Source organism: Dermacentor silvarum, chromosome 2 (genome assembly GCF_013339745.2).
Source record: "Dermacentor silvarum isolate Dsil-2018 chromosome 2, BIME_Dsil_1.4, whole genome shotgun sequence".
In the NCBI taxonomy this organism is placed as follows: Eukaryota; Metazoa; Arthropoda; class Arachnida; order Ixodida; family Ixodidae; genus Dermacentor; species Dermacentor silvarum.
Genome location: NC_051155.1, coordinates 254,558,140 through 254,583,876, shown reverse-complemented (window position 1 = coordinate 254,583,876; position 25,737 = coordinate 254,558,140). Strand labels below are relative to the sequence as shown.

At 47.0% G+C, this 25,737-nt stretch overlaps 1 protein-coding gene across 1 annotated transcript in view; it reads left to right on the top strand.

Moving 5' to 3' along the window:
- The window catches only part of LOC119443160 (nostrin-like), a 59,877-nt gene that overhangs the window by 31,570 nt on the left and 2,570 nt on the right, over window positions 1–25,737 (top strand). Inside the window, 3 exon segments of the mRNA XM_037708324.2 lie at window positions 19,291–19,323; window positions 19,325–19,420; window positions 19,735–19,960. Coding sequence (XP_037564252.1) covers window positions 19,291–19,323; window positions 19,325–19,420; window positions 19,735–19,960 — 355 coding nt within the window.

The following is a 25,737-nucleotide window of genomic DNA, read 5'->3' as shown; positions in this document are numbered from 1 at the left end:
GGCCGTAGAATGTTGCGTAAACAGCAGCGGCACGCTCGCAGCGCGCTCGCGCGCCTTGTATACGTCGCCGCGTGGGCTCGGAGCTTCATTCCACATCGCTATGGGTACAAATAGGCTTTCGCCTTTACATTCTTAGAATGTTCTAAGCATCCCCCGTAATTTTTTATCCTGTGTCCAAGCGTTCATTTCAAGACACTGAAGCCAGCAAAGGTAATTATGCATACCAAAAAGTGTATAACTACGCTCTTTGTTTTACGGGTTTTCTTTTCCTTCATGTAAGTCCACACGAATGTATATAAAAAACCAGAAAGATAAGTTGCCTTCTTCATTTTGAATTTCACTTCTCTTCTGCCGTAGTAATGGGGAGGCCTCTGTGTTGTGTGCCAAACAGCTTCACTCGTCATCCACTTTCACAGAGTGAATGGCTCACAATATTTTTTTTTTTGTGCTTCACGCGAGTTCTAGCTAGTTTTACACCAAAAACTTCATACCATGCAGTTACGCAATCTGTATGTGACATAAATTGTATCGTGCGTTTATACAATAGTGAACGAACTACCCAGCCCTTACCTCAAATGTATGACGATTGAGCCTTTGTCAATTAAATATAAACGAAGCAAGGTCCACTCATCACCTCTCGCTGTTGCCCTGCGTGGATTGTCAGGGAGCAAACCGTGCACAAATGCAGCAGTAATGTCTTGTTATATGTTGCTTTATTCCCGTGTTGCTTTCATTCTTTGTGATAAACTATAATAAAATATTAAACTGTTAAGCTGTGCACTGTTTATTTTTGAGAGTTGAGTGTTGTGTCCCCCTTATTCAAAGGAGTCACTCTCCCTGTACTCTTTTTACAACTCATCTGTTCTTCAGGAAGAGTGTGCAGCTTTCAATTTCACAATAAGGTGGTTCCGCGACCAACCTGCTTAATGAAAAATATATCTCGCTGAGATGTTCATATATAAATAACAACTAACAACCAAACTAAGAAATACGCATAGGCAACTTTTATAACTGTAACGCTCATTGTGATAACAGTTACACGTTGACAATATCCAGTACAAGCACAGTACCATTCATATGCTACAAGTTTTGCATTATAACTTCGCACTGTTTTATTGTCGTACATTATAGGCATAGGCTCAAATCTGCCGGATATGTTTGCCAATGTGGGCATTCTCGCGGAGCAGGCGAAGCCTCGAGCTGCGGCTGCAGTGGGGGGGGCGTGATGTCAGCGGCCAAGGCCAGCGTGCGGGCCTAGAATGGCGTCGCGTGGTAAACAAAACTTTAAAGAAACGGGAGCAGATACGCGCCTTGTGTAAAAGGATGATGTCATGGGAAACAAAACATGAAGAAAAAGACGCTGGCTCGCGCTCTCGGCTACTACGCCACATCTTTCTTCTTGTAGGTGGCGTCTTGAGTCTTCATACATGGTGATTCGCATGTCATAACCAACCAGCGTAGTGGTTGGCACGGAAGCGTTAGTCCTCCAAAGCAAACGAAGGTGTCTCAGCCGAACACAAAGAAGCTTCTTAAGTAAATCTAAAGCGAAAAAAAAAAGAAAAAAACCCAGCGAAAACCAAGACGCAGGACCAGAAGGAGGCACACGCACAAACAGTCGCTGGACCTACAACTGATTTATTTGAAGCATCCACGTACTTTTATACACCGCTTTTCCTGCACAAGCTCACGTGCAGACGAAGGAAACCAATCAGACACATTGAAGAAGTCAAACAAACCCCGATAAAAACCGCCGCTCTTTCTCTGTGATAAGCACGGAAGGGTCGCTTATGCAAACCCACTCGTTCTTTTCCAAGCATGAGCGCGAACTGCTTGAAGACGCTTCAAGCAGTTCGCGCTCATGCTTAGACTTCCTCCTGCTGATGATGCTAGTGCTATAAACATACTTGCCAATTCTCCCGGTTTACCTGGGAGACTCCCGGATTTGGACCATTTCTTCCGGTTGTACGATTGACAGGAAAACCTCCCAGAAATTGCTGCTGTGTCCCGTGTCCAGCGCTTTGTCAGGCCACATTGGCAAAAAAATTAAAAATTCATCCCAATCTAATCCAGTTAGAAGTTCATCGCACAAAACATTGTTAAGAAAGTAGTAGGGAAACCCTATACATGCACTATACATACAGAAAAGTTACCTATCAGGAAAGTTACCTATCAAGAAAGGGGTTTGGCAAGGAGACACAATCTCTCCAATGCTATTCACTGCATGCTTAGAAGTATTCAAGCTCTCAGACTGGGAAGGCTTAGGAGTGAGGATCAGCGGCGAATATCTCAGCAACCTTCGGTTTGCAGATGACATTGTCCTGTTCAGCAACAGTGGAGACGAATTACAGCAAATGATTGAGGACCTTAATCGAGAAAGTGTAAGAATTGGGTTGAAGATGAATATGCAGAAGACAAAGATAATGTTCCATGCCTGGCAAGGGAACAAGAATTCAGGATTGCCAGTCAGCCTCTAGAGTCTGTAAAGGAGTACGTTTATCTAGGTCAGTTGCTCATAGAGGACCCTGATCACGAGAAAGAAATTTATTCCCCCTTTCTCTCACCCCTAGTGTAGGGTAGCAAACCGGATGCTCTTCTGGTTGACCTCCCTGCCTTTCCTCTCCTTGCTCTCTCTCTACAGAAGAATAAAATTGGGTTGGAGTGCATATTACCGGCGAGAACTTGGAGTGGCGCCCTCTACAAGTGACGTCACGGACAGGATGGTGCTCGCTCGGTTGCTGCGCGCGCTCGTTCCCTTCATGCATGCTTGGAGTATTGGTGGCTCGAACCGTACTTATTGACATATATGTCGGCTTCTTTTTACTGTCTTGCCTGAACGGCAGTTTCTTCTTCAAAACCGCGAGTCGTGAAAATTTGCGGCGTGGATATCGCCAGGTATGTAGCATTGAAGGGGTCTACTGGTTTTGCAATGCGTATATGCACAGTGTCTGTCCATAAACTTTGCGTAAAAAGAATGTCTGCAATTTCAACACACGAAGTTATGTATGATGCTCCGCAAAACACTTAACATTCCCTTAGTGCTTAGCTATGAGAGACATTGCATTTCACAAGGAAGAAAAAGCTTGGTATTGGTATTTGATGTCAATATTATAAAAGCGTGTTAGAAGGAAACTGCACAGCGAATCTTTTATGATGATTCTTATTACTATGGTGAGTTGTTCTAGTCAAATATGGGTACTTTATTAATGCGTAAAAGGAAAAGTTAGGCGCGCATTTTGTATAAAAACGTTTGCTAATACTTTCACTGTTCTCTGAAACAGGCACCCAGGAAACGCATTGCTCATGGCTGTTAACACGACGGCGCGTCACGTATAGTATGTATATACTTTAGGAATACCATAACAGCAATCACCTGAAAGAGCAGTTTCGTGGTTAAGATCGAGAGCCTATAAATTACAAGCGAGAAAATGTTTCATAGTGACCCTCAGTTGCCTTTATCGACATCATGGCACAGCCCTTATGCAAATAAATCTACCGACTGTCGATATTGCGACGATGCATTATTCTCGAAACCCATCAGTTCACTACAACTTCAAATTGAAATCATGAAGCAGTTCTTTAAGCGCCAATTGCAATGCCTATGTTATACTCGAGGATATACAGCGCAGCCTATAGGCTGCGCTGTATATCCTGCTCGCTGTAGGCTGCGCTGAAGAGGAAAATTCAAACGCCTTCTGCCTCACCATATCTCGATCCTGCGTTGTCCAACTACACAAACTGAGAACTATTCACTTCGTGATTGCATAAAAGAGAACCTCACATACCCGCCTCATACAGAAGACACCACAAGCCTCAAATGAATTCACTTGATTTTTGACCTCCACAGGGGAATAATGATATCTTCAATAAGCCCCATACTACTAATGAATGAGGCTTAGGCTTCTTTCTAGCTGCAGCCATACGGTCCAAAAGGCATATTTCAATAAAAAATTTGAGCCTAGCAGCCTGTGTCAGTTCGCCAAACAGATTCATGATGTCTATTCCTCAAGAAACAAGCGGCAGTAAATTGCACAAGTGAGTTGAACGTGTAGCAAGGAACCGTGAATAAATATTGGTACATTCCTTTGCGTATTCTGCAAATAGCTGTAAGCCTCATTACCTTTACTTCAAATTACCGCAAATTAAAATTAACCGATGAAGAACGGCCTAATTTTGAGAAGCAATTAAAGAAACAAGCGGTGCTGATTGAATCTAAACTGCAGATTCAGGTCCTCGTGTTATTGTCGAGCGTTTGCGAAATGAAAAATTAGATATAATATCATGCGCTACTCGTCATAAACGGGCACGTTTTAATGGGTTAAAATTAAGGTAAATGTAGCAGTCATATGTAGCATGCAGTGACATGCTCGTTGCACCACTGCAGGTATGGTATCCTAACTGGATTCCTATGTGATATGTTCTTGCGTTTATGCTCTTATTAGTCACGTGCTATTTATGCTTTTTCATTAGTCCCTCAATCTGCAAAGTCTAGATCCGCGCATGAAAAACGTGCAATGGGCTGGTCTGAGCTCCTTCGGCTGGCATTGTAGCGTTGCCCTTGAGAAATAAATTGTCGTCTAAAAAATAAGCTCTTTGAATAAGTTTGCGCGAATGAAGACGTCGTAAAAATGTATTTGGGATGACCGTAATAAGTATACAAGCACAGGTAATGACAGCGAACAAACGGAAACACTGCAGCAGGCGCCCGGACAGTGCCCGAATGGCAGCAGACGACAGGCGCGAGTCCGTGCCCTGACGTCACCAGCGCCCCTGTAGGTCGTTCTCGGGGCTAATACGGCAGGCATTGCCAAATCCTGACTGTGAGCTTACCACTGTCGTTGAAAAGAAAAGTGTACAATCATTGCATTCTACTGGTGCTAACATATGGGGCCTAAACTTGGAGGCTAACAAAGAAGCTCGAGAACAAGTTAAGGACCGCACAAAGAGTGATAGAACGAAAAATCTTTGGACTAACGTTAAGAGACAGGAAGAAGCGGTGTAGATCAGAGAACAAACGGGGATAGCCGATATTTTAGTTGAGATTAAGCGGAGGAAATGGAGCTGGGCAGGCCATGTAATGCATAGGATGGATAACCGGTGGACCATTAGGGTTACAGAATGGATACCAAGAGAAGGAAAGCGCAGTTGAGGTTGGCAGAAACCCAGACGGGATGATGAAGTTAGGAAATTTGCAGGCGCAAGTTGGAAAACGCTAGCGCGAGACAGGGGTAATTGCAGATCGCAGGGAGAGGCCTTCGTCCTGCAGTGGACATAAAATATAGGCTAATGATGATGATGATGATACATGCACTATTTCGTTAACCACAGAGCCGCTCCTTATGCTGACGGGGTTGTTGGGTGCCTTAGTGGTCCTAGTCTCGGTAAGCTAGCCAGCGAATGCTGCCTTCCGCAACTAGCAGCACTAGACTCTCCATCGTTCTCCTCGGCGTCAGCCGCTCTGGCATTGCGTAGGCCTACGGTCAGTCATGGCTTTAAAAGCAAGGAGCGCCAGCGCAAAAAGTATCTTCAAGTATTTTTAATATAGTACTCAGCCGAAGTGACGCTAGGTATTTTGTTGATACCACAGAGAAATGCAGAGTGCGAGCAGCAATTTAACATGGTCAAAAATATGAGGATGCAGTGCCGCTCGTCCATGTGTTGCTCGTTCAAGACCGCTGGGAAATGTCAACCTTCCAAAATGTGAAAGAAATGGAATTTCTTACAATCATTCATTATCTGAAGAATTTTTGAACACCCGTCGTGGTTGCTTAGTGGATTTGGCATTGTGCTGCTCAAACCTCGCGGGATCAAACGTCAGCCGCGGCGGCCATATTTCGTTGACTGCGTAATGCAAAAACACCCGTGTACCTTATATTTAGGTGCACGTTAAAGAACCGCCAAGTGGTCGAAATTAATCCGGAGTTCCCCCACTACGGCGTGCCTCATAATCAGATGGTGGTTGTGGGACGCAAGACCCGAGAATAGAATTAAATTTTAAAGACTACGGCGTGCCTCATAATCAGATGGTGGTTGTGGGACGCAAGACCCGAGAATAGAATTAAATTTTAAAGAATTTTTGAAGGCAAAATTAGCTACAACGAAATGCTTGCAAAATTTAGACCTTGATGTACATGTGGTCATTTGTATATCTATAAATAAAATTGTAATGAAGTTCTTCTGGGAGTACTTGGAAACATCAACTTAGGGAGGGAGGGGGGGGGGAGGGGGGGGGGGGGTTGTATAAACGACTGACCCCCCCCCCCCCCCCCGCCCGGTTGGAGGATCTCCCGGATTTTGTTTCTCCGAACTTGGCAGGTACGTATAAAACAAAGGCGAGAACGGTTACAATCTTTCACATGCAACACCAAGTTGCTCCCTGTACCCGATCGAAGTGTGTTGTCGTGTTCTCTGAGGCGTTCATTTAAGCACTGTCCTGTCTGGCCGATATATACTTTCCCACAAGCCTTGGGGATTGAATAAACCACCCCCACGGCGCACTTAGTGAACTCTGTTTGGTGCTTGGTTTTGCAGGCTGAAGCTCGTTCACGGCCGGAGATGCGGGCACAAAGGCCAGAAAGCTTGCGGGGGAGCTGAAAACACCAAGTTAACACCGAATTTTTGGGACACTCTTTTCAGCCCGTGGGAAATTTTATGGAAGTAGGGAATCACCTCAATGTGTCTTGTCTCTTCTAATAGGCAATCTGAATTTTCACGCGCTTTCTTCATTTTTCTTGCCAAAGTTTCACCAACCGTCAACAGAACAGATGAAGGAAAACCGGAAGCTTTTAGCCGATTCACCTGCTCCGCAAGACTTTGCTGCATAACGTGCGGGCAACTTTTCTTCAGTGCGTTCATGAAACACATATTAGCAATGCTGCGTTTAATTAACTTTGAGTGGGCAGACCCAAAAGGCAAAAGTGCCTTTTTAGACCTGCGAGCATATTTCCAACCAGTAGCGCACCCAGGATCTCTGCCAGGGGGGGTTGACAGTTTGCCAATACCATCTAAACAGCAGTAATTTCATTTTCTTCACGGGAAATTGTCAAACAATGCGCTTTGTGCGAGTGTGAGACGATTGCGCGTCTTATATCTTGTTGCAGTACTCAAATGCGCAAGGAAAGAAAAGGGGTTAAACAAAAGGGGTGGTTAAGTCGGCCTCAGGGGGGGTTACAACCCCTGAAACTCCCCCCCTCCCTCCCCCCCCCCCGGCGGTGCACCACTGTTTCCAACACATGTGTCCGTCAGGTGAAAACGTAAGTTCTAAATCTAGGAACCAAATGCTCTTGTCACCTGGTACGTCATTGGTAAAAACCATGTTCTTTGAACAGGCACTAAAAACATTTAAATACTGATCTGCCACATGTGATAGCGCAGGAAAACCGGTGTATAAAAGTGCGTGGATGCTTCAAATAAATCAGTTGTAAGTCAAGCGACTCTGTGCCTCCTTCTGGTCCTGCGCCTTGGTTTTCGCTGTTTTTTTTTTTTTTTTTTTTTTTTTTTTTCACTTTAGAACATGAACCAACTATCCCAGCAATTCATGCTTTTAAGGAAATCAAGGTGTCCCAGCAGAACTCCCAAGACGGACCCGTGCTTACGCACCTATGACGTATCTGCAACAGATCATCCCAAATTTTATTATCAGAAACAATACAGACTTAGATATATTATCAAGCACAGCCGCCAAGCGCATGGCTGTGTTGGGCAACGTTCTTTTCCTATAAGTTCGGAGAAACCGATACCTGGCTTCGCTACAGCTGTTGCACTAGCCGTATACGAAGCGGGTTTATCATGAGAAGAAACGGTCCATTTCGGTAAATAAGAAAGGCTACTTTCATCATCATTGACAGAAGCTGACCCCCCCCTCAGACAAAAACCTGGATACGCCCGTGCATGCACTAAACAAAAAAAAATGAAAACTAGCAACAGTTGGCTTTTCCTGAATGTCAGTCCTAAAATATGTGCTGCACAGGTATGGATATTCTTTTTCTCTAAACAAGATACACGGCTGACTGACATTCGGGTGACCATGAATGTGGTCCGTAGCCACAACTGTGCAGCACAAAACTCACTGGTAGCTATAAAAGCCAGCTCGCATGTTCTTGCTGAGGTTTCTTTTTTTTTTTTTATAACTTTTTCGCTACCAGATGGCACTTGCAAGAGATGTTTATTATGAATTACTTTATCTTTGGATAAAAATACCAGTTGAGAGCTTGCACTTGTGTAATCCAGGCATTCATTTATTGTCTTTACCATTTCTCCTGTAACCCACAGTATGAGTTAGTCTTCAAGTCTCGACTGTGCTTCAGATTTGATCACGGCACTGAGCAAGCAAATGCAAGCTAGGAAATGATTACCCCTTTTTCCGTACACCTCGTACTGCATTATATTTGTTATCCGCATAACATTCACTATGGCTATGTTTCTCATCCTTTTCGCTTCGATTATTACTACCTCTTCATGTTTTATTGCGATAGCAATTATATGGACACTCCAGGCGCATTTCTGCCGTCGCCGTCGCCATCACTGCAATGTTCTGTATAAAGTCCAAGGGTGATAACATTGTCGCGGTGCACCATATGCTGATGTGCAAGTGAAAGGTGCGAGGGTGCGCTGACGATGGCAGCTCAATCTTGTGCGTGCAAGGGAGGAATGCAGGGAGGAAATGCGCTATCTTCCGTCGTGCACAAGGCACCTGGGGGAGGGATGTTGTACTCCGGCGGCTGCTGGGTATGGCGCGGCCGTGTGGGCCCCATCTTGAAAGTGATCTGCGAAGGGGACAGAGTGCGAGTGCTGATAGCTTCGTGTGTGCTGTGTTTTCGCAGCTTAGTTCACGTTGAAGCAAGAGACAGCATGAAGGTCAATTCGCTTGCTGCTGCTTCCTCAGTCCAGCGTTTTGACAGCGAGTTTCTGCCGTCATCGAGCGAGATGTGTTCATGTTGGCTTACGCGTGCGTGACACTATGCTTGTTAATTTAGTTAGTAAGCGAACATTTACAACTTTATACGGCTGATAAAACTACTATCCTTACTTCGTATAGCTGACTACTAATTTGCTATCGCAATCGATGCTTCACCTTTCAGGGCAAAACTGCGAACTTTTTCTGTCTGTTTCCTACTTGTGCTGCCCTCTAGGATGGACCTGATGAGTATAGCAGCTAGCATTTTGCGTAGCCAAGGGGTGGGGATTAGGTGCTGAAAACCCCTTCTCCCTGACATTTTCCGACCCCCTTTCCCATAGAACAATAAGCTCAGAAGGAGTGGCATGGATGAAAGGCAAACGTTGAATGTGAAAGCAAATTGTGGGCTAGTGGTAGTTCGAAAGGGTGGGGGTGAGGGTGCGTCATGGGGGCGATCCCCTCTTTCATGCACATGCACAAAACATCTTTGCCATCACGCCAAGAACAAATAGGCAAAAACTCCCATCTGATGGTGGAGAAAGTAAGTACATTTGAAAGAAAGATAATTTTGCTGGTGGTGATGGCTGACATTGGCCAGGAAGAGATGGTACTGCAATGAAGCAAGAACAGAGTGGGGAGCAATAGGAAGAGTGTCTCGTCACTGCCCAATTGCTCACCTGCCCCGTCGTAACAGGTGCTGCTTGCTGCTGAGAGCCAATCTCTGCAGTCTTCAGAACAGCCGGGTGTCAGGAGACAGAAGACTTTCAAATCTCTCAGACCTGTTAGCCCTTATGTTACTGTGAACTACGGATGCCATAATTTTGAGAAAGGCTTCTAACATAGAAAGCAGCCCTGCTTCAGTCTGTCTGCCTCATTCATTCCCGAGTGTGATTAAATAACAATATGCGTCGCGTGATGATGAGTGCAGTATTACGATTGCAAATTCTTCCAAACATCTCTTCAAACAAGTCGGGCAGCAACACACGGAAAGTGAGTGAAACTTGCATCATATGATACTATCCAAATTTTGGTGCAATGCTTTGTTCCTGTATTTTAAATATAGAATATAGCATGGGCACAACGCAGGAAGCGCGATTGAGCAATAGGTGACTTGTATGATAGTGCGCACCATCCTTCATATGTAGCTGTGGCCGAACCACTCACTAGAAGATCTGAAAACAATGCTTGTCTCCGCTTTCACCTAGGCTGCAACAGGCCTCTTTCTGCTCTTTCCCTTTCTTTCTAGCGCCTTTCGTTCTCCTTACTTTTTCTGCATCAAGTAATGATTGAAGAAAATGCCAGTCCTTTTACTGTTCACGAAAAATGGATAGATGGCGTATTTTTGGACCATTTGCAAAAATCCAAGTTTGCTGTCGTGCCCGGCTGTGTGGCATTTGCTAACCACGAATTCTCCTCCACAGACACTCCACGCGAGCTCAAAGGCCTTCCTAGTAGTTATGCGAAAATTTTTTGTCTTCATTGTTACTGATCCCTCACCTATCTGCCGAGAGGGAATGTATATTGTTGCCATTCAAGACCCTTTGCTGCACTGAAACCTAGAAGATAGAGTAGTGGGATTTGGAATGGTAAAGGTGAAGTTCACAAAGGTACATTCTTCTGCTCATCTGCGGACGAGAATATGGTGGTTGTAAAATACATATCTTGGCATGTGCAGAATATATCCAAAATGCATTACGCTGTTCACCATGTGTTCGTAAACATTGCTGCTTATATAAATGCTTGGAAAAACAAACAACACTATGCTAAACACGGTGCTAAACCAAGAAGACACAAGACAGTCCGTCAGCGGTCTTGTTTTTGTTTGGTCTCAGTTTTAGCGGTTTGTTCTTCCCGTACTAACTAACTAGCTCATCAACATATGGTATATAAATCCATCAAGTTGTAAATTAAATGTTATGGTCTTTTCTTTTTTTAAATAGCCTCATTTTTAAAAATAGCATAAGGACGATAGCATAATTTAATGCAAAGTGGCTGCACGCCAGGTGGATGGGTGGATGATGATAAAACTTTATTTGCTCTATTTAAACGTGGTTGGGCCACTAGATGTTCGGGAGCCCTCTAGCTGACATCTCTAGGCAGGCCGGGTCCACGAGCCAGAGCTGGTCATCCAAGCAAGTGGCCCGAAGATCGGCCTCCCATTAGGAAAAGGAAGGGTTGGGAATAGGTTCCACCGCCATGGGCTTCAGGCAGCTCCACAAACAGTGGAAAAGATCTGCCCGAGGCGCTCGGCAGGTGGTATATTGTGAATTATGGAGACCAGGGTAAACTAAATGTGCCAGATAGGGGGAAATAAGTGCCTTGGTGTAGATCTGGCGCCAGATTGAACCTCTGATGTGGGGGGGGCGTAAGGGAATAGTGAGGGGGAGGCAAACCTCGTCGACATTTTCTGTAATACGTGGTAATCTGGTGGTAGGTGTAGATCCCCCCTCCTGGTTTTATTGCAATAGCAATTATATGGGCACTTCAACCGGATTTCTGCCCTCGGCGTCACCGTCGCCGTGAGGTTCCGTATAGATAAAATCTTCGCCGCGTGCCGTATGCTCGAGCGGAAGCGTACGGGGACGCGCGCTATCACGGAGAGCGAACGCACTAAATCTCCCACGCGCAAGCAAGGAAGCGAGAAGCTAGCGCCGAAGGGAGCGGCGGGGGGGCACTTCTACTCTGCCAACAACCGCGCTCGTCGCTCGCCCGCACCGGCTCTTATCTTCACACGGCTTTGACCTCTGTATGCGCTGTGCATCCGCCGCTCAGTTTCCGTTGCAGCGATAGACCGCACGTACCTTCGCCCGCTGCTTGCTGCCAGCATTTTGACAGTCGTTGTCTGCAGTCATTCAGTGTGATCTATTCATGTTTGTTTGTGCGCGCTCACACCACGCTTGTTCTGTAAGGAAGAATAAGTGCGTCGTGTAGAGCTCTGCAGCCGAATCCCAGCGCTACTGTAGTGGGGCTTGTGCTCGATGCTGTTCCTGGTGCGCCTGGCGAAACCTACGCTGTTGTGTCTTCCTGTCGGCATCCTTCGTGCCGTCCACAGCCGTGCTAGACTTCCTTGCCATAATTGGTGGAGGTTTGCTGGGTCTCCTGTAATCCTGGAATTGCGCAGCCGAATCCTCCCTGCCATCATGACCTCCGCAAGCGCCACGAGCGTACCACCACCTGCTCCCCAGTCCTCCGTATGCCCAGGCACACTCCGTCAGCGGGACCCTCCCATCTTTAGCGGTGCTGATGACCACGACGTTGATGACTGGCTATCATCATACGAACGTGTCAGTCTTAACAACAAGTGGGATGACACCACGGAATTGACCACCGTCCCTTTTTACCTTACCGGAATTGGCCACTTGTGGTTTCGCAACCACGAAAGCGAAGTCCCAAGCTGGACTGTGTTCAAGACAAAGTTCAGCGAGGTCTTCGGCCACCCTGCTGTTCAAAAGCTTCGTGCCGAACAGCGTCTGCAGTCGCGCTCTCAGCAGCCTGGTGAGACCTTTACGAGCTACATCGAAGATGTCATCGCTCTCTGCAAACGCGTCGATGCATCCATGACGGAGGGCAATAAAATCAAGCATATCCTGAAGGGCATCGACGAGGATGCGTTTCAGATGCTCATTTCAAAAAGCCCCTCGACTGTTGGCCAAGTTATTGAACTCTGCCAAAGCTATGATGAGCTCCGCCGTCAACGCCTCCTCACCCGCCGTCTTATTCCCCATCAGGAATTGTTGTCCGGCTTGACCTCTCCTCTTCACGATTCCAACCTCCTCTTGCAGATCAAGGCTTTCGTCCGGGAAGAAGTTGCTCGCCAGCTCTCCCTTATCTCCAACCTGCCGGAGTCCAGTTCGTCCTTTAGTCTGACCCTACGACACGTCATAGAAGAACAAGTGTCCGAGGTCCTTCCTCTGGAGCGGGCGCCTCAACTCACCGCCCCCCTGACTTACGCCGACGCCGTCGCACGACCACGCCCACCGACGTTCCGGGCTCCGCCTCCGATGCCTAGCCCTGTTTTTACTTCCCCGCCACCACGACCTCCAGTCCATCGAGCAATTAATCCCTGGCGCACAGCAGACAATCGGCCCATCTGCTATTCGTGTGGTATTCCCGGACAGGTTGCACGCCTGTGCCGCCGCCGTCCACTTCATCCACATGACGACCCACGCACAGCAGCGTACGACCATCCGTTGTCTTACGCTCCAGACCGCGATTTACCTCTTCCCCGCCCTAGCCTTCGCCCAGTTTCTGACCGCCGTTCTCCTTCTCCTCGTCGTCACTCGCTCTCCCTGATGCGCCGACGTCCCTCTACCGCTGACACGGAAAACTAAGTGGCGCAGTTCCCGAGGCAAAAACTGCGTCATCGTCGCAACGCTCAAGCCCTCTTCTTTCGCCGCCCAACGTTATTGATGTCGCTGTTGAAGGTGTCTCTGTGCTTGCCCTCATTGACACAGGTGCCGCCATATCTGTGATTGCCGAAAACCTATGCCGCTCAATACGAAAAGTTATGACGCCTTTCTTCGGTCCATTACTCCGCAGGGCGCACAGCACAGCACGTCCAGCCGGTGGCTGCGTGCACCGCCAGACTTTAAATTCAAGGAGTGCTCTACATCGTCGAGTTCGTCGTTCTTCCCCACTGTTCCCACGATATTATTTTAGGTTGGGATTTTCTCTCTCGTCACCAAGCTGTTATTGATTGCTCCCGTGTAGAAGTCGCCTTCTCTTCGCTTGGCAATGCCATATCTGACGACGTTTCGCTTTCCTGCACCAAGTTATCCCTCACTGACGACATCCAGATACCTCCGCACGCATCCGTTCTGGCGCCTGTATCCTGTTCCATTGCCTCCGACTCTACCGTACTCTTCACACCTTCCACTGCTTTCGTTCGTCGCCACATCTCACCACTCCCAACCGCGCTGCTTGGCCTTCAAGCAGGTGCGACTCACCTTCCTGTCTACAACCATTTCCCATTCCCAATTACGTTGCTTCGCGGTGAATCTCTCGGCACTGTGGAGCCTTACGACACCATTCCCGCGTTGGAACTTCCTAATGGATCGTCCGAGGTCAACACCCTCTCCGGTTGTCCCGTACCTGCCACATCGCCTGAAGACGTTTTCAGTCACGTCATTGACAACGCCTTAAACCCCAAGCAGCACCATGACCTCCTTCGTCTCCTCGACAAATTTCACCCTGTTTTTGACAGCCATAGCACTTCTCTGAGTCGAACGACGACTGTATGTCACCGGATTGACACCGGTGCTCACTCACCGCTACGGCAGCGACCATACCGCGTATCTTTGACAGAACGACGCGTCATTGATGAGCAAGTAGGTGAAATGCTCAAGCGTGGCGTCATTGAACTATCCGACAGTCCATGGCCATCGCCAGTTGTTTTAGTTAAAAAGAAGGATGGCTCGATCCGCTTTTGCGTGGACTACCGTCGCCTAAACAAAATAACCCGAAAGGATGTTTATCCATTGCCACGGATTGATGACGCCTTAGACTGCTTACAAGGTGCAGAGTTCTTTTCCTCCCTCGATCTACGCTCTGGTTATTGGCAGGTGCCTATGGCTGCAGACGATAAGCCTAAAACAGCTTTCATCACACCAGATGGCTTATACGAATTTCATGTGATGCCATTCGGCCTTTGCAGCGTGCCCGCGACTTTTGAGCGGATGATGGATACTATTCTTCGAGGCCTCAAATGGAACACGTGCTTGTGTTATTTGGACGATGTAGTAGTGTCTGCACCAGATTTTCCTACTCACCTTGATCGCTTGGAGCAGGTTTTACGCTGTCTCAGTGACGCTGGCCTCCAACTCAACCTGAAAAAATGTCACTTTGGGGCACGGAAGCTGACAATTCTCGGACATGTCGTGTCGAAGGACGGCGTTCTCCCCGATGCCGCAAAGCTCCGTGCTGTTAAAGAATTCCCAAGGCCAACGTCTCTAAAAGACTTGCGTAGTTTCATTGGCCTCTGCTCGTACTTCCGCCGCTTCATTCGAAATTTCGCTTCGATAATGGCACCGCTGACAGAGCTACTTAAGGGAGATACCAATCTTTCCGCGTGGTGCCCGGCTTGCGACGAGGCCTTCGCGACGCTACGTCTCCTGCTTACAACACCATCGATACAGCGCCATTTTGATCCAACTGCTCCCACGGAAATCCATACGGATGCTAGCGGCGTTGGTCTTGGCGCTGTGCTGGCCCAGCGAAAGCCCGGCTACCAAGATTATGTCGTTGCTTACGCGAGCCGCACTCCTACGAAAGCCGAAGCAAATTATTCAGTCACGGAGAAAGAATGTCTAGCGATCATCTGGGCCATTACAAAATTTCGTCCATACCTGTACGGCCGGTCCTTCGATGTTGTCACCGATCACCACGCACTTTGCTGGTTGTCGTCCCTCAAGGATCCCTGTGGCCGCCTAGCCCGCTGGGCGCTGAGGCTCCAAGAGTACGACATCCGGGTTGTCTACCGCTCAGGCAAGAAGCACGCCGATGCCGATGCTCTTTCGCGCTCGCCTGTCCACACCGACATTGTCAGTGTCTCCGTCCTAGACGACCCACTTCCCCCATTCGCTTCTGTCGACATGGCTTTGGAGCAGCGCAAGGACTCCTGGATTTCATCTTTGATAGATTACTTCTCTGATTCACCTGAACGCCCACCATCCCGAGCACTACGCTGGCAAGCTTCGCACTTCGCCATCCGCGACGGCATCATCTATCGCCGTAACTACAGTTCCGACGGCCGCAAATGGCTGCTTGTAATACCCCGGCAGCTCCGCACCGATGTATGCGCCGCTTTCCACGCCGACCCTCAGTGTGCACACGCTAGTCTCTTTAAGACCTACACCAGACTACGTCATAGGTTTTATTGGCGCGGTATGTATACATTTGTGCAAAAGTACATTCGCTCTTGCACAGAATGTCAACGCCGCAAGCCTGATTCTTGCCGCTCTTCTGGACCAATGCAACCTTTGCCATGCCCCTCACGACCCTTTGACCGGGTTGGAATAGACCTATACGGGCCTCTTCCATACACAGCTGCTGGCAATCGCTGGGTCATTGTAGCTATAGACCACCTCACGAGGTATGCCGAAACGGCTGCTCTACCAGCCGCGACGGCTCGTGACATTGCCTCCTTCCTGCTTCAACGCTTCGTTCTACGTCACGGCGCTCCCCGCGAACTACTGAGCGACCGCGGCGGCGTCTTTCTCGCCGATGTCCTTCAAGAACTTCTCACTGAGTGCCGCATTATTCATCGCTGTACCACCGCATATCACCCGCAAACAAATGGATTGACAGAACGCTTTAACCGAACTCTTGGCGACATGCTTTCGATGTATGTCGCCTCCAACCACACCAACTGGGACATCATCCTTCCCTATGTCACGTACGCCTACAATACGGCACCCCAGGCAACGACGGGCTTTTCTCCCTTCTTTCTTCTGTATGGCCAAGAACCGTCATTTCCCATTGACACTATTCTTCCTTACCGTCCCGACTTATCAGAGGGTACACTGGTTTCAGAAGCCGCCCGGTATGCAGAAGAATGTCGGCAACTAGCTCGCTCCCTTACAACGCAAGAACAAGCGCTACAGAAATTTCGTCATGATGACGGGAGCCCCCACACCCAGTTTTCGCCTGACGCTCTCATTTGGTTGTGGGTGCCTCCTACTTCGACATCAGGTGTCTCCTCCAAGTTTGTATCTCGATACCATGGACCCTACCGGGTTCTGCAGCAAACTTCTCCGGTGAACTACGTCATCGAACCTCTGACGCCCCCTACGGACCTGCGTCGCCGAGGCCGCGAAACTGTCCACGTCGATCGGCTCAAGCCGTATCACGAGCCCTTCGTCCTCACGACGCCTTAGGCCTCCTGTGCGGCTCCATCTTCAGCGAGGGGGGAAGAAGTAAGGAAGAAGAAGTGCGTCGTGTAGAGCTCTGTAGAGCTCCGCAGCCGAATCGCCAGCGCTACTGTAGTGGGGCTCGTGCTCGACGCTGTTCCTGGTGCGCCTGGCGAAACCTACGCTGTTGTGTCTTCCTGTCGGCGTCCTTCGTGCCGTCCACAGCCGTGCTAGACTTCCTTGTCATAGTTCATTCAGTTAGTAATAGTCGGGCCACATTTTCCAACACACGCTACACATGCAATGCTGCCCGAATCGGCAGTGCAGCGCTACAGGTGTGTCCCTTCGCACGCGCTGCCCATGGGAAGCGCTTCTCATCAACACCACCGTTTCACACGCGCCTTCTCGTGGTCATCGAGTCTCTCTTCATGTCGGTCTACTTACACCGCAGCACACCTGCTTACTTAATCAGCTCATGTTTACTACAATTCATATTGCTACCAAAGCTGCTCACCTTACTTCATATGACATTGCTGTGTTGCTATCGCATTCATTGCTTCGCCCTTAGGGCGAAACTGTGACATTTTTTTCCATGGGGTTGGGTGAGTGGTCGTCCAGGGTCTGGAAGGAAAGTCCTCAGACTTGCGCATTCATGCGCTCGTCCCGGGGACACACTCATGCCCAGGCACCCACGTGATGGTCACCAGATGGGGAAGCAAAGGGATGTTTTGTAAAATGTGTGCGACCGTCTCAGGCGCTATGCCTTGAAGGAAGTAACAATATGCACTTGGGTAATCTGTGTAGATTTCTGTAATGGTAGAATCCGCGGCCGCATGCACCACTGCTAGGGCTAATGCGACCCCCTCAGCCACATTGGTTCAAGCTGTTTTAACTGAGGCAGAGATGGTAATGCGTCTGTCCTCCGTCATGGCAGCAGTCGTGGCCGTTCCTTTGAGTAGACCGACTGCAGTGTTGACGTAGAGGACGTCTTCGCAATTTTGATAACGCAGGGCGTAGTAATAAGCCCGCGCCTTGCATTGGGCCGGGTGGCATAGCAGTGAGAATTCACGTTTCGTGACAACGGTTTCAGTTGCATGTGAGCCGCGAGTCTTAGAGGAATGGGGCACCACAGCTCTTCATTCGGGATCGTGCCACTTGGCTCGCACCCCAGAGTTTGGAGCAGGTTTCACCCAGTGGGTGTTTGGGGCGATCATTGAAAAATTTTCGTCATTCGGCAATGTAAAAACGCGCATCCTCGTCGATAAAGCGTGCTTTTCCGAGGAGCGCTTAGGAGTTTTTGTCTTTGCCTGGTGTACAACTTTTCTTTTCGGTGTCTCTTTCTTTCTTGCTTGCTCTCTCTCTTCTCTCTCTCTCTCTCTGTGTGTGTGTGTGTGTGTGTCTCGAGTTGCACACTGCCGTGAAATTGCTCGTCGCAACACCGCCGCTACCCAAGAAGAAAGAAAATTACGCTGCGACAGTAAACACCGCGACATTGCCGTCCATCCTGAAGACTAAGTCCTCCTATGGATGCCGGTTCGAACCCCTGGGCTTTGCGAGAAATTTCTTCAGTGATACATTGGGCCCTACACAGTCCTACAACAAACTTCTGCAGTGAACTATCTAGTCACTCCACTTCACTCCGTTGCGGACCGCCGTCGTCGTAGTGCAGAAATTGTTCACGTCTCCCGCATGAAGCACTTTATTCCCCGTTCAGCCGATCTTTAGAATGCGGCCAGGTTGGCCGCTTCCACGAGGGGGGGAAATTCATCGTACTTCATCGTTCTCATCTGTACATAGCCATCATGATCCCTGTTTGTCTTCTTCTTCGTGTTCGAGCCTGGGCCGTGCCTGCGGAATAAACGGGTCTGCCAGTGCTGCCTGTCCTAGTCGTCATCCGTCTTTCAATATATTATATCGAGAGGGTGAAGAAAGGGGCGGAAGGGTAGTGGGTGGCGAAGTAACCCCCCCCCCCCCTCCCCCTTCTCTGAAACACATTTCTGGATATGCCACTGGCAGCTAGCCAGATGCCAGGCAAGTAGTTAGTGTTCACTGTTCATGCACATATTGCTTGCAAAAACGTGGCTGTTTGGCGTGTTGGTGAGGGTGAGACATGACAAAAGCTTCAAGCGCAAAACCAGATGAGGACGGTGAAAGAAGACTGAGACACACGAGCACTATGTGTGCCTCAGTCTTCTTTCACCGTACTCATCTGGTTGTGTGCTTGAAGTTTTTGTTTTGCTCGCAAAAATCAAGCTAGTGGTCCGCTAATCTTCGCAGCTTGCAGAGGCCACAATAAGGAGAGATCATAGATTAGATAGAGTGCACATACCATAGCACAAAGGCAACACCAAATTTTAACCTGTATTTTACACTGCAGCAGATGCTATGCTACACGGCATCCAAAATGTCATATACTTGTCAGGCATGCATATATTACTGTATTGAAAGTTACACCATATATTTCCAGTGCATAGATTTGAAGAGAAAGGAGGAAAAAGGTGATTCTCGTACACAGTCCTCTGATAACAGAGCATCATGTGTGTTGTGCAGCTTCGGCAAAGCCTGGCGTTCTTGGAGGCATCAGCGCCACAAGGTGCAGTGCTGTCTGGCAGGCTTGGAGGGTCAACCAAGGCCACCACATCCACTGGCTCCACATTTAGAGCAGCGCAGGGACCGACAGGTAAGTTCGGGGCCACATTTCATGTTGGTAGCTAAGTATAGCTGACAAACTAGCTTGTGGTAGTGAACATTAAACAACCTCAAGATTGCTGCAAAGTTTCACTGGCAAAGTAAAGTTTACAGTAGTACCGTATGACAGAAGGTGCACTTTGGCCTTTCCTGCCTCGTTCTGTAATTTAATGAAGTGCCTCAATTTTTTTTTTTTTTTGATCAGTGCTAATGGTGTGATCAACACTGAGAGGCAATCGGGTGGAGAAATTGCTGTCAGCCTGTTGTTCCTTTGCTGCAGAAAATAGTGTGAATGTTGCTGTGCAGGGTTTGGCGCAGACGGTGCTTAAGATCCCGCCCTGGCTTCAGCGGCGTTCTTCAAGTGCCGAGGAGTGGGACCGTGGGGCTGCCGACGGGGGTGTTGAGGTCCCCGTGTCACTTGAGACTGAGCAGGAAGAAGAAGAGCAGCCATATGCCAATGTGTTGCCTTCACAATGCCGAGCCTTGTATGACTACAAGGCCACCATGGATGATGAGCTCAGCCTGTGCTCAGGTGCTTGCAAGCAAGTCTTTTTTTGGTGCAGTTTGCACTTTGATGCAATTTCAAAAAGTTGCAGTGGTGTACAGAAATGCTGGCCTTAGTTCTTGCACAGCTTCAGAGCCATTAGAGAAAATTTTGCAAACCATCTGGTTGTAGCTCAGGAAACTTGTGCGGGATCCTCAGAAAGAAAGCATCAAATTATAACTGGATGGATTGCAATTTTCCTTTGAAAGTGGTGGCTTTCTTTGGCTCTTTTGTTTCCAACTGCGTATGCAAGCCTCTCATTGCATGTTAGACATTGAGGTAGCAGCGGAATCTGGAGAGGCAAGTGTAGGTGCGCGCAGCTGAGCTGACAAGGGGTTGTCACTTAACACGTAAATTAAATTTACAGAGTACAGGCCCGGCTGGTGCAGGACGAAGTGCCTTTTTGCTTTGTCCTGTGCCAGTCAAGCGCTGATGTTTTCAAAATTCAGTTGGAGTTGCGCATCCGCCATTTGCTAACACGCCACCCGATTCCCAGATGGGTTACACACTTGTATATTGTATATCCTGGATACATCTTCACTGTGAAGAATATGTTTGCTATATCAGAAATTCGTTATGATTGGTTTAAAAGGTTCATTGTGACTTACACCTAGCTCACGGTACATGTTGATGCATTCTGTGCAACAGAGCTTGTGCCACAGAGCAGAATTTTTCATGTCCCAATATTTGGTGGCATGCTTGTGTGAATGTGCTTTACATTTTTCCTGGGATGATGTCTTTGCTACTGAAGTGCAGCTGTTGCAATTAGCGAATAGCTCATTTCTCTGTCGCAGCTTGCCCAAGGCCTATGCATGGTTGCAATACCAGGCAAGACAAACACTGCTATATTCAGGGGGAAGGCACATTTGGTTCAGCTCATGCCTGCTTGCGCAAAATATTGTTACGGGGAGGCAAACAAAACAGGAAAACGTATTTACATTATATTTACAAGGTGATCAAGCGTTCAACCATATGGCCGAGAGCGCGCGCCAGATCATCAGCGTCTTCTTCATCGGTGCTCCTCTAGATGAATCATACCGTGACAATATATGCAGGTCTTTTCGCAGCATACATAAAACCTGATTAATTGCCATCTAGTATGTGGGATTAACCAGCTTCGTATGTGCCTTGCCATAGAAAAGAAACAAAGCTATTTCCTGTTTACCTTGGCAAAAATATTGGTATGAAAATCTACATTAAGAGCAAGGCCAAGCAAGACTTTATGGCAGCAAGAACTCACAGCCTCTGTGCTGTCCTAATCCTACTAGCAATTAACCTTGCACATACTTGTGCTCTGCCCTTTTTGCACCCAGGAACCAAAAGCCACAGCCAAACAGTGCTGCCCAAACAATTACACAGCTAAGCAGCTCATATGCTGTGTAGAATAAGCGCAGACCTCAAGATGACTACACACCTTTCCGCTGTCAGGAGCTTTATGCTCCGTATACGCTGCTTTACTTTTATGCTCTGCCACTGAGTAATATTTAGGGTTCAGCATTTTCAATATTCATGTTCACCCAAATTAAATTTTTTTCTGTGAATATATTCTTGCATTTACAGACTTCTTTTATCAATTATATGGACACTCCAGGTCCATTCTTGCCATCGTCATCGCTGTGATGTTCCGTGTAAAGTCCAAGGGCGATAACACCTTTGCCATGTGCTGGATATGTGCGAGTGGAAGTGTGGGAGGGGAGCCGACGATCGTGGTTCAATCTTGCGTGCGCAAGGGAGGAAAGCTGGGAGGAAGCGTGCCAGTCTTCTGTCGCATGCAAGGCACCGGGCGGAGGGGAGGGAGGGAGTGGCGGCGTTGTACTCCAGCAGCAACTGCGGGGTTTATCTTGAAAATGATCTGCTGTTAGGGGCAGAGTCTAGGTGGCTCATACCTTTGTGCATACTGTGTTCTCGCCGCTCAGTTTGCATCGAAGCGATAGACAGTACGAAGATCACTTCACTCATTGCTGCTGCTGCACTTCCTCACACCAGCTTCTTTACAGCGAGTGTCTGTGCTCATCGAGTGTGATGTGCTCATATTTGCCTGTGCGAACTGACACCATGCTTGTTAATTTAGTTGAAGCGAATGTTTGCAAGCTTATACAGCCGATAAAACTACTGTCCTTACTTCATGTAGCTGTCTACTAATGTGCCATCGCTATCGATGCTTCAGCTTTCAGGTGAAACATATATATTTTTTTGGTGGATAACTTTTTGCATTCAGTGAATTCTGGCTCATTGCAGATAACACTGTTGATCCAATACACAGATTAACAAAGTTTTACAGAAGTTTAGCAACGGCATGATGCCATAAGGCAATGTGACTATGCAGGCATTATTAGTGAGTGTATTTGGTATTTGACCACAAATAGAATGACACTTTATGCGTATCCATTACGTGTGTGCAGAGCTCCAACAAATACAGAAACAGATGACTAGGTAGATACGACCCTGTGCTAGCCTTCAATGAACTTGCCCTGCTCATTAATGCAAAAACTGCAAGGGTAAGGGTGCTCCCCTCACTTCCTGCTTTCCTCACAGTGGCAGGCAATATGGACGCTAATAAGAAGATGGTAACCATTTTTTAGGCGGCAGGCTGTCGATTGACTCGTTGCTAGACTTTGGCTATATAGGTCCAAACACTTTTTTGCATATATATATGTACGATATAATATAAGTAAAGAAATAAACTTGAAACTTTCCCTCGCCAGGCTTGTAGTATTGGAGTTTATGGAGCCTCGCAATTGCGTGCCGATTGCCATCTTGCGTTCATTGACCCTTTTTGGTTAAGGCATAACTCCAGGACAGAAAAAAATCAGTGTTTTTTTTTTTTTTTTTTTACCTGGAAATGCTGAGTCCTAGTCATATTCTAGAGGATTCATTGTCCAGTAACATTGGCAGAAGATTTCGGCACACATTTGCATGTTTCTATTCACAGGTCTGTGCACCTCACAAATAGTGAGGCGATTATTTTCTCTCACGCTCTGTATTTTGTAACATTCCATGTCATTTTCAAATCTTTTCTCATGTGTTGTAAGAAGTGGCCAACACCAGCAATAATGGCGATATAGTGGCCTTAACGTCGTAAAATGATTGAAAAATGAAATGGATTGTTAGAAATCAGCTGGCTCCAAAAAAAATTATCAGCTTTGGTTCTTGCTTAGGATCATGATGAAGACTTATATGATTGTGCAGCATAATGTAGAGGGCTTGTAAAAACATTCCAGCTTTATTATATCAAAGCTTTTTCTGCTAAAGTTTCCAGTTTCCAGCAGGTAGTATGTGTTCTGCAACATATCAATGGAGGTAGAGCAGTACTTTGCAAAGATGGTGGCAAGTATGGTTTGTTTGTCATGTGATCAGAAAGTAGTCACATCTGACTACAATCCTACTGGGCCTTTAAATCAATACAGATACACAAAGAGACAAAGACGAATGTGTAGGGGTGCGTGCGTATTTAAAGCTTCCAAATAACTAAATGTATTTTGTCTTATATTGGATTCATTCCCTCGAATCTAATACTAATCACTAACTGCGGATTTGAATACATTTATAATGCTCCATATTGTCAGCAGCGCACAGTTAAACATAAAATTGATAAAATATGACAGCTTTCATCCTAGCAGCCATACTGGACATAAAACATGTTAAGTTAAATGTTGAGTCACACATTAAACACTGAGCCAGGCAGCTCCTGCTAAGCTGAAATCATTCACTCAGACGCAAAATTTGGCAGTTGGTATACTTTGGTACAATTTATGCTTGCTGCACCTGGATGTTCTTTTTTAAAAATTAAATCTCAGTGCGTTTATCAGCTGCAACCATTCTAAGTAGAGAAAATGTCTACTTTTCTTTTGCTGTGCCATTGCGAGAAATGACACCCATTTCTGGTTTTGCCTAGAACGTATACACAGACGCTAACTGGCGCACAAGGCTGTTTTAAACTTCTATCTGATAACGCAAGTGTGCATTATCATATCATGCATCCCATAAGTATACAAACACTGCTTTTTGGTTCCTAATGCTGGATTTGTTCTTAGTATAAACAATGCTTCATATCAATGTGCAATGCAATGACACAGGTTTGCTAACATGTGAAGATAGTATGATAAGAATTGTGAAAAAGGTTGTTCATTGTTTTGAAACTCTTCAAAGAGTATTCAATTCTTTGCCGGCACTATTTGGTATTTCATTTGGCCTCAAAATTGACTATTCACACACCCCTACAAATGTGCATCTTTACCAAAACAAGCTAAACAAGAACATGCCACCGTTGCTTCTCCCAGGAAACATCAGTGGGTAAAAAAAAATAGGTTGATCCCTCTTTCAGAAGAATTGGTCCTAACACGAAAGTGAGGCATGTATTCTAAAAATAAAAAAACAGTGGCAACTTCATTTTATCTCGTTTGCAGTTAGGCCTAGGTAAGCATGACCAGTTTCCCATTCAATTCGCAAGACATAAAACAGCCCCCCCCCCACAGTCTATGCATTATATATCATCCCAGCAGTTTGGCGCAATGGCAAAAGCTTAGCAGCCTATTGTAGTCTAATGATAGTAGCATACGACAGAGATGCCGTGGGTACATTTACACTGCAGTTTCAGGAGACGACGATCTGTTTCGCCGAGATCTTGCGCGTTAAATATCTGCTGTTGTTTTGACTGTGTTGTCTTGTGGCAATCTATAGGGTCAAGTGAGCATGCGGGCAGCTGACTTCCTAAAGTGCAGGAAATGGGACATAAATGTGCGGAGAGACTTCCTGCTGCCGTGTTCTTAAAGAAATATATGCTGCACGATGTACAGAACTTTCACAAAGGAGTAATGACCAGATGCACACATAAAAAAAAAAATCAATAATTATATTTGTTTCTGTTGATTGTCTTCTTAATATGTACTCTTTTTTTTTTTTTAAATCTCACCATTGCGTATACATTTATATTAGAAACTTGACAAGCATAATCGACCACAACTTAACTTTAATAGTTCCAAATGGTCTAAAAAACAAGCGCATCCTGTGAAGACGAAGGCGTGAGATATACTTACTTTACTAGTTCATGCGTAAACTAAGAGATATAAATCTTCAGTGCGCGTGGCCGCCCTCTTGGGCCGCTCTATCTTGAAAGCCATCTGCATCGGGGACCCAGTCCGCCGTGCGCTGTGAAAAGGCTTAGTTCGCGTTGATGCGAAACGCAGCACGAAAGTCAATTCGCTCGTTGCTATTGCCGCACTTCCTCACTCCAGCATTCTGACAGCGAGTTTCCGCGATCATTGAGTGAGATGTGTACGTTTGCTTGTGCGTGCGTGACACCATGCTTGTTCATTTAGTTAGTATGCCTATGTTTACAAGTTTATACAACCAATAAGACTACTATACTTCGTATAGCTGTCCACTATTTTGCAATCCCAATCGATGCTTCGCCTTTTAGGCGAAACTGCGACTTTTTTATCACTTCCACTTTCAGTTGTACAGACCAACCTGTTGTCACTATAAGAGCACAGCATCTTTTCGCTGCCCCAGAAGAGTGCGCGATGGGGTGAAGCGGACTTACAGGCCAGCACCCAGGGATTTGGCGGACACTCGACATAAAAAAATTTTAGAATGCAGCTCTTGGGCACACGTTCCTACAGGTGAGTGTCAGCGCTTTCAGCGTAACCGAGTGAACGAGCACAGCAAAGTATGATAGAGCGAACGCAGTGCGAGATGAAAGACGGCGCTAGTGAAGAGGAAAGCGGAGGAGGAGGGTACGGTGAAAGCTTGAGAAGGAAAGTGTG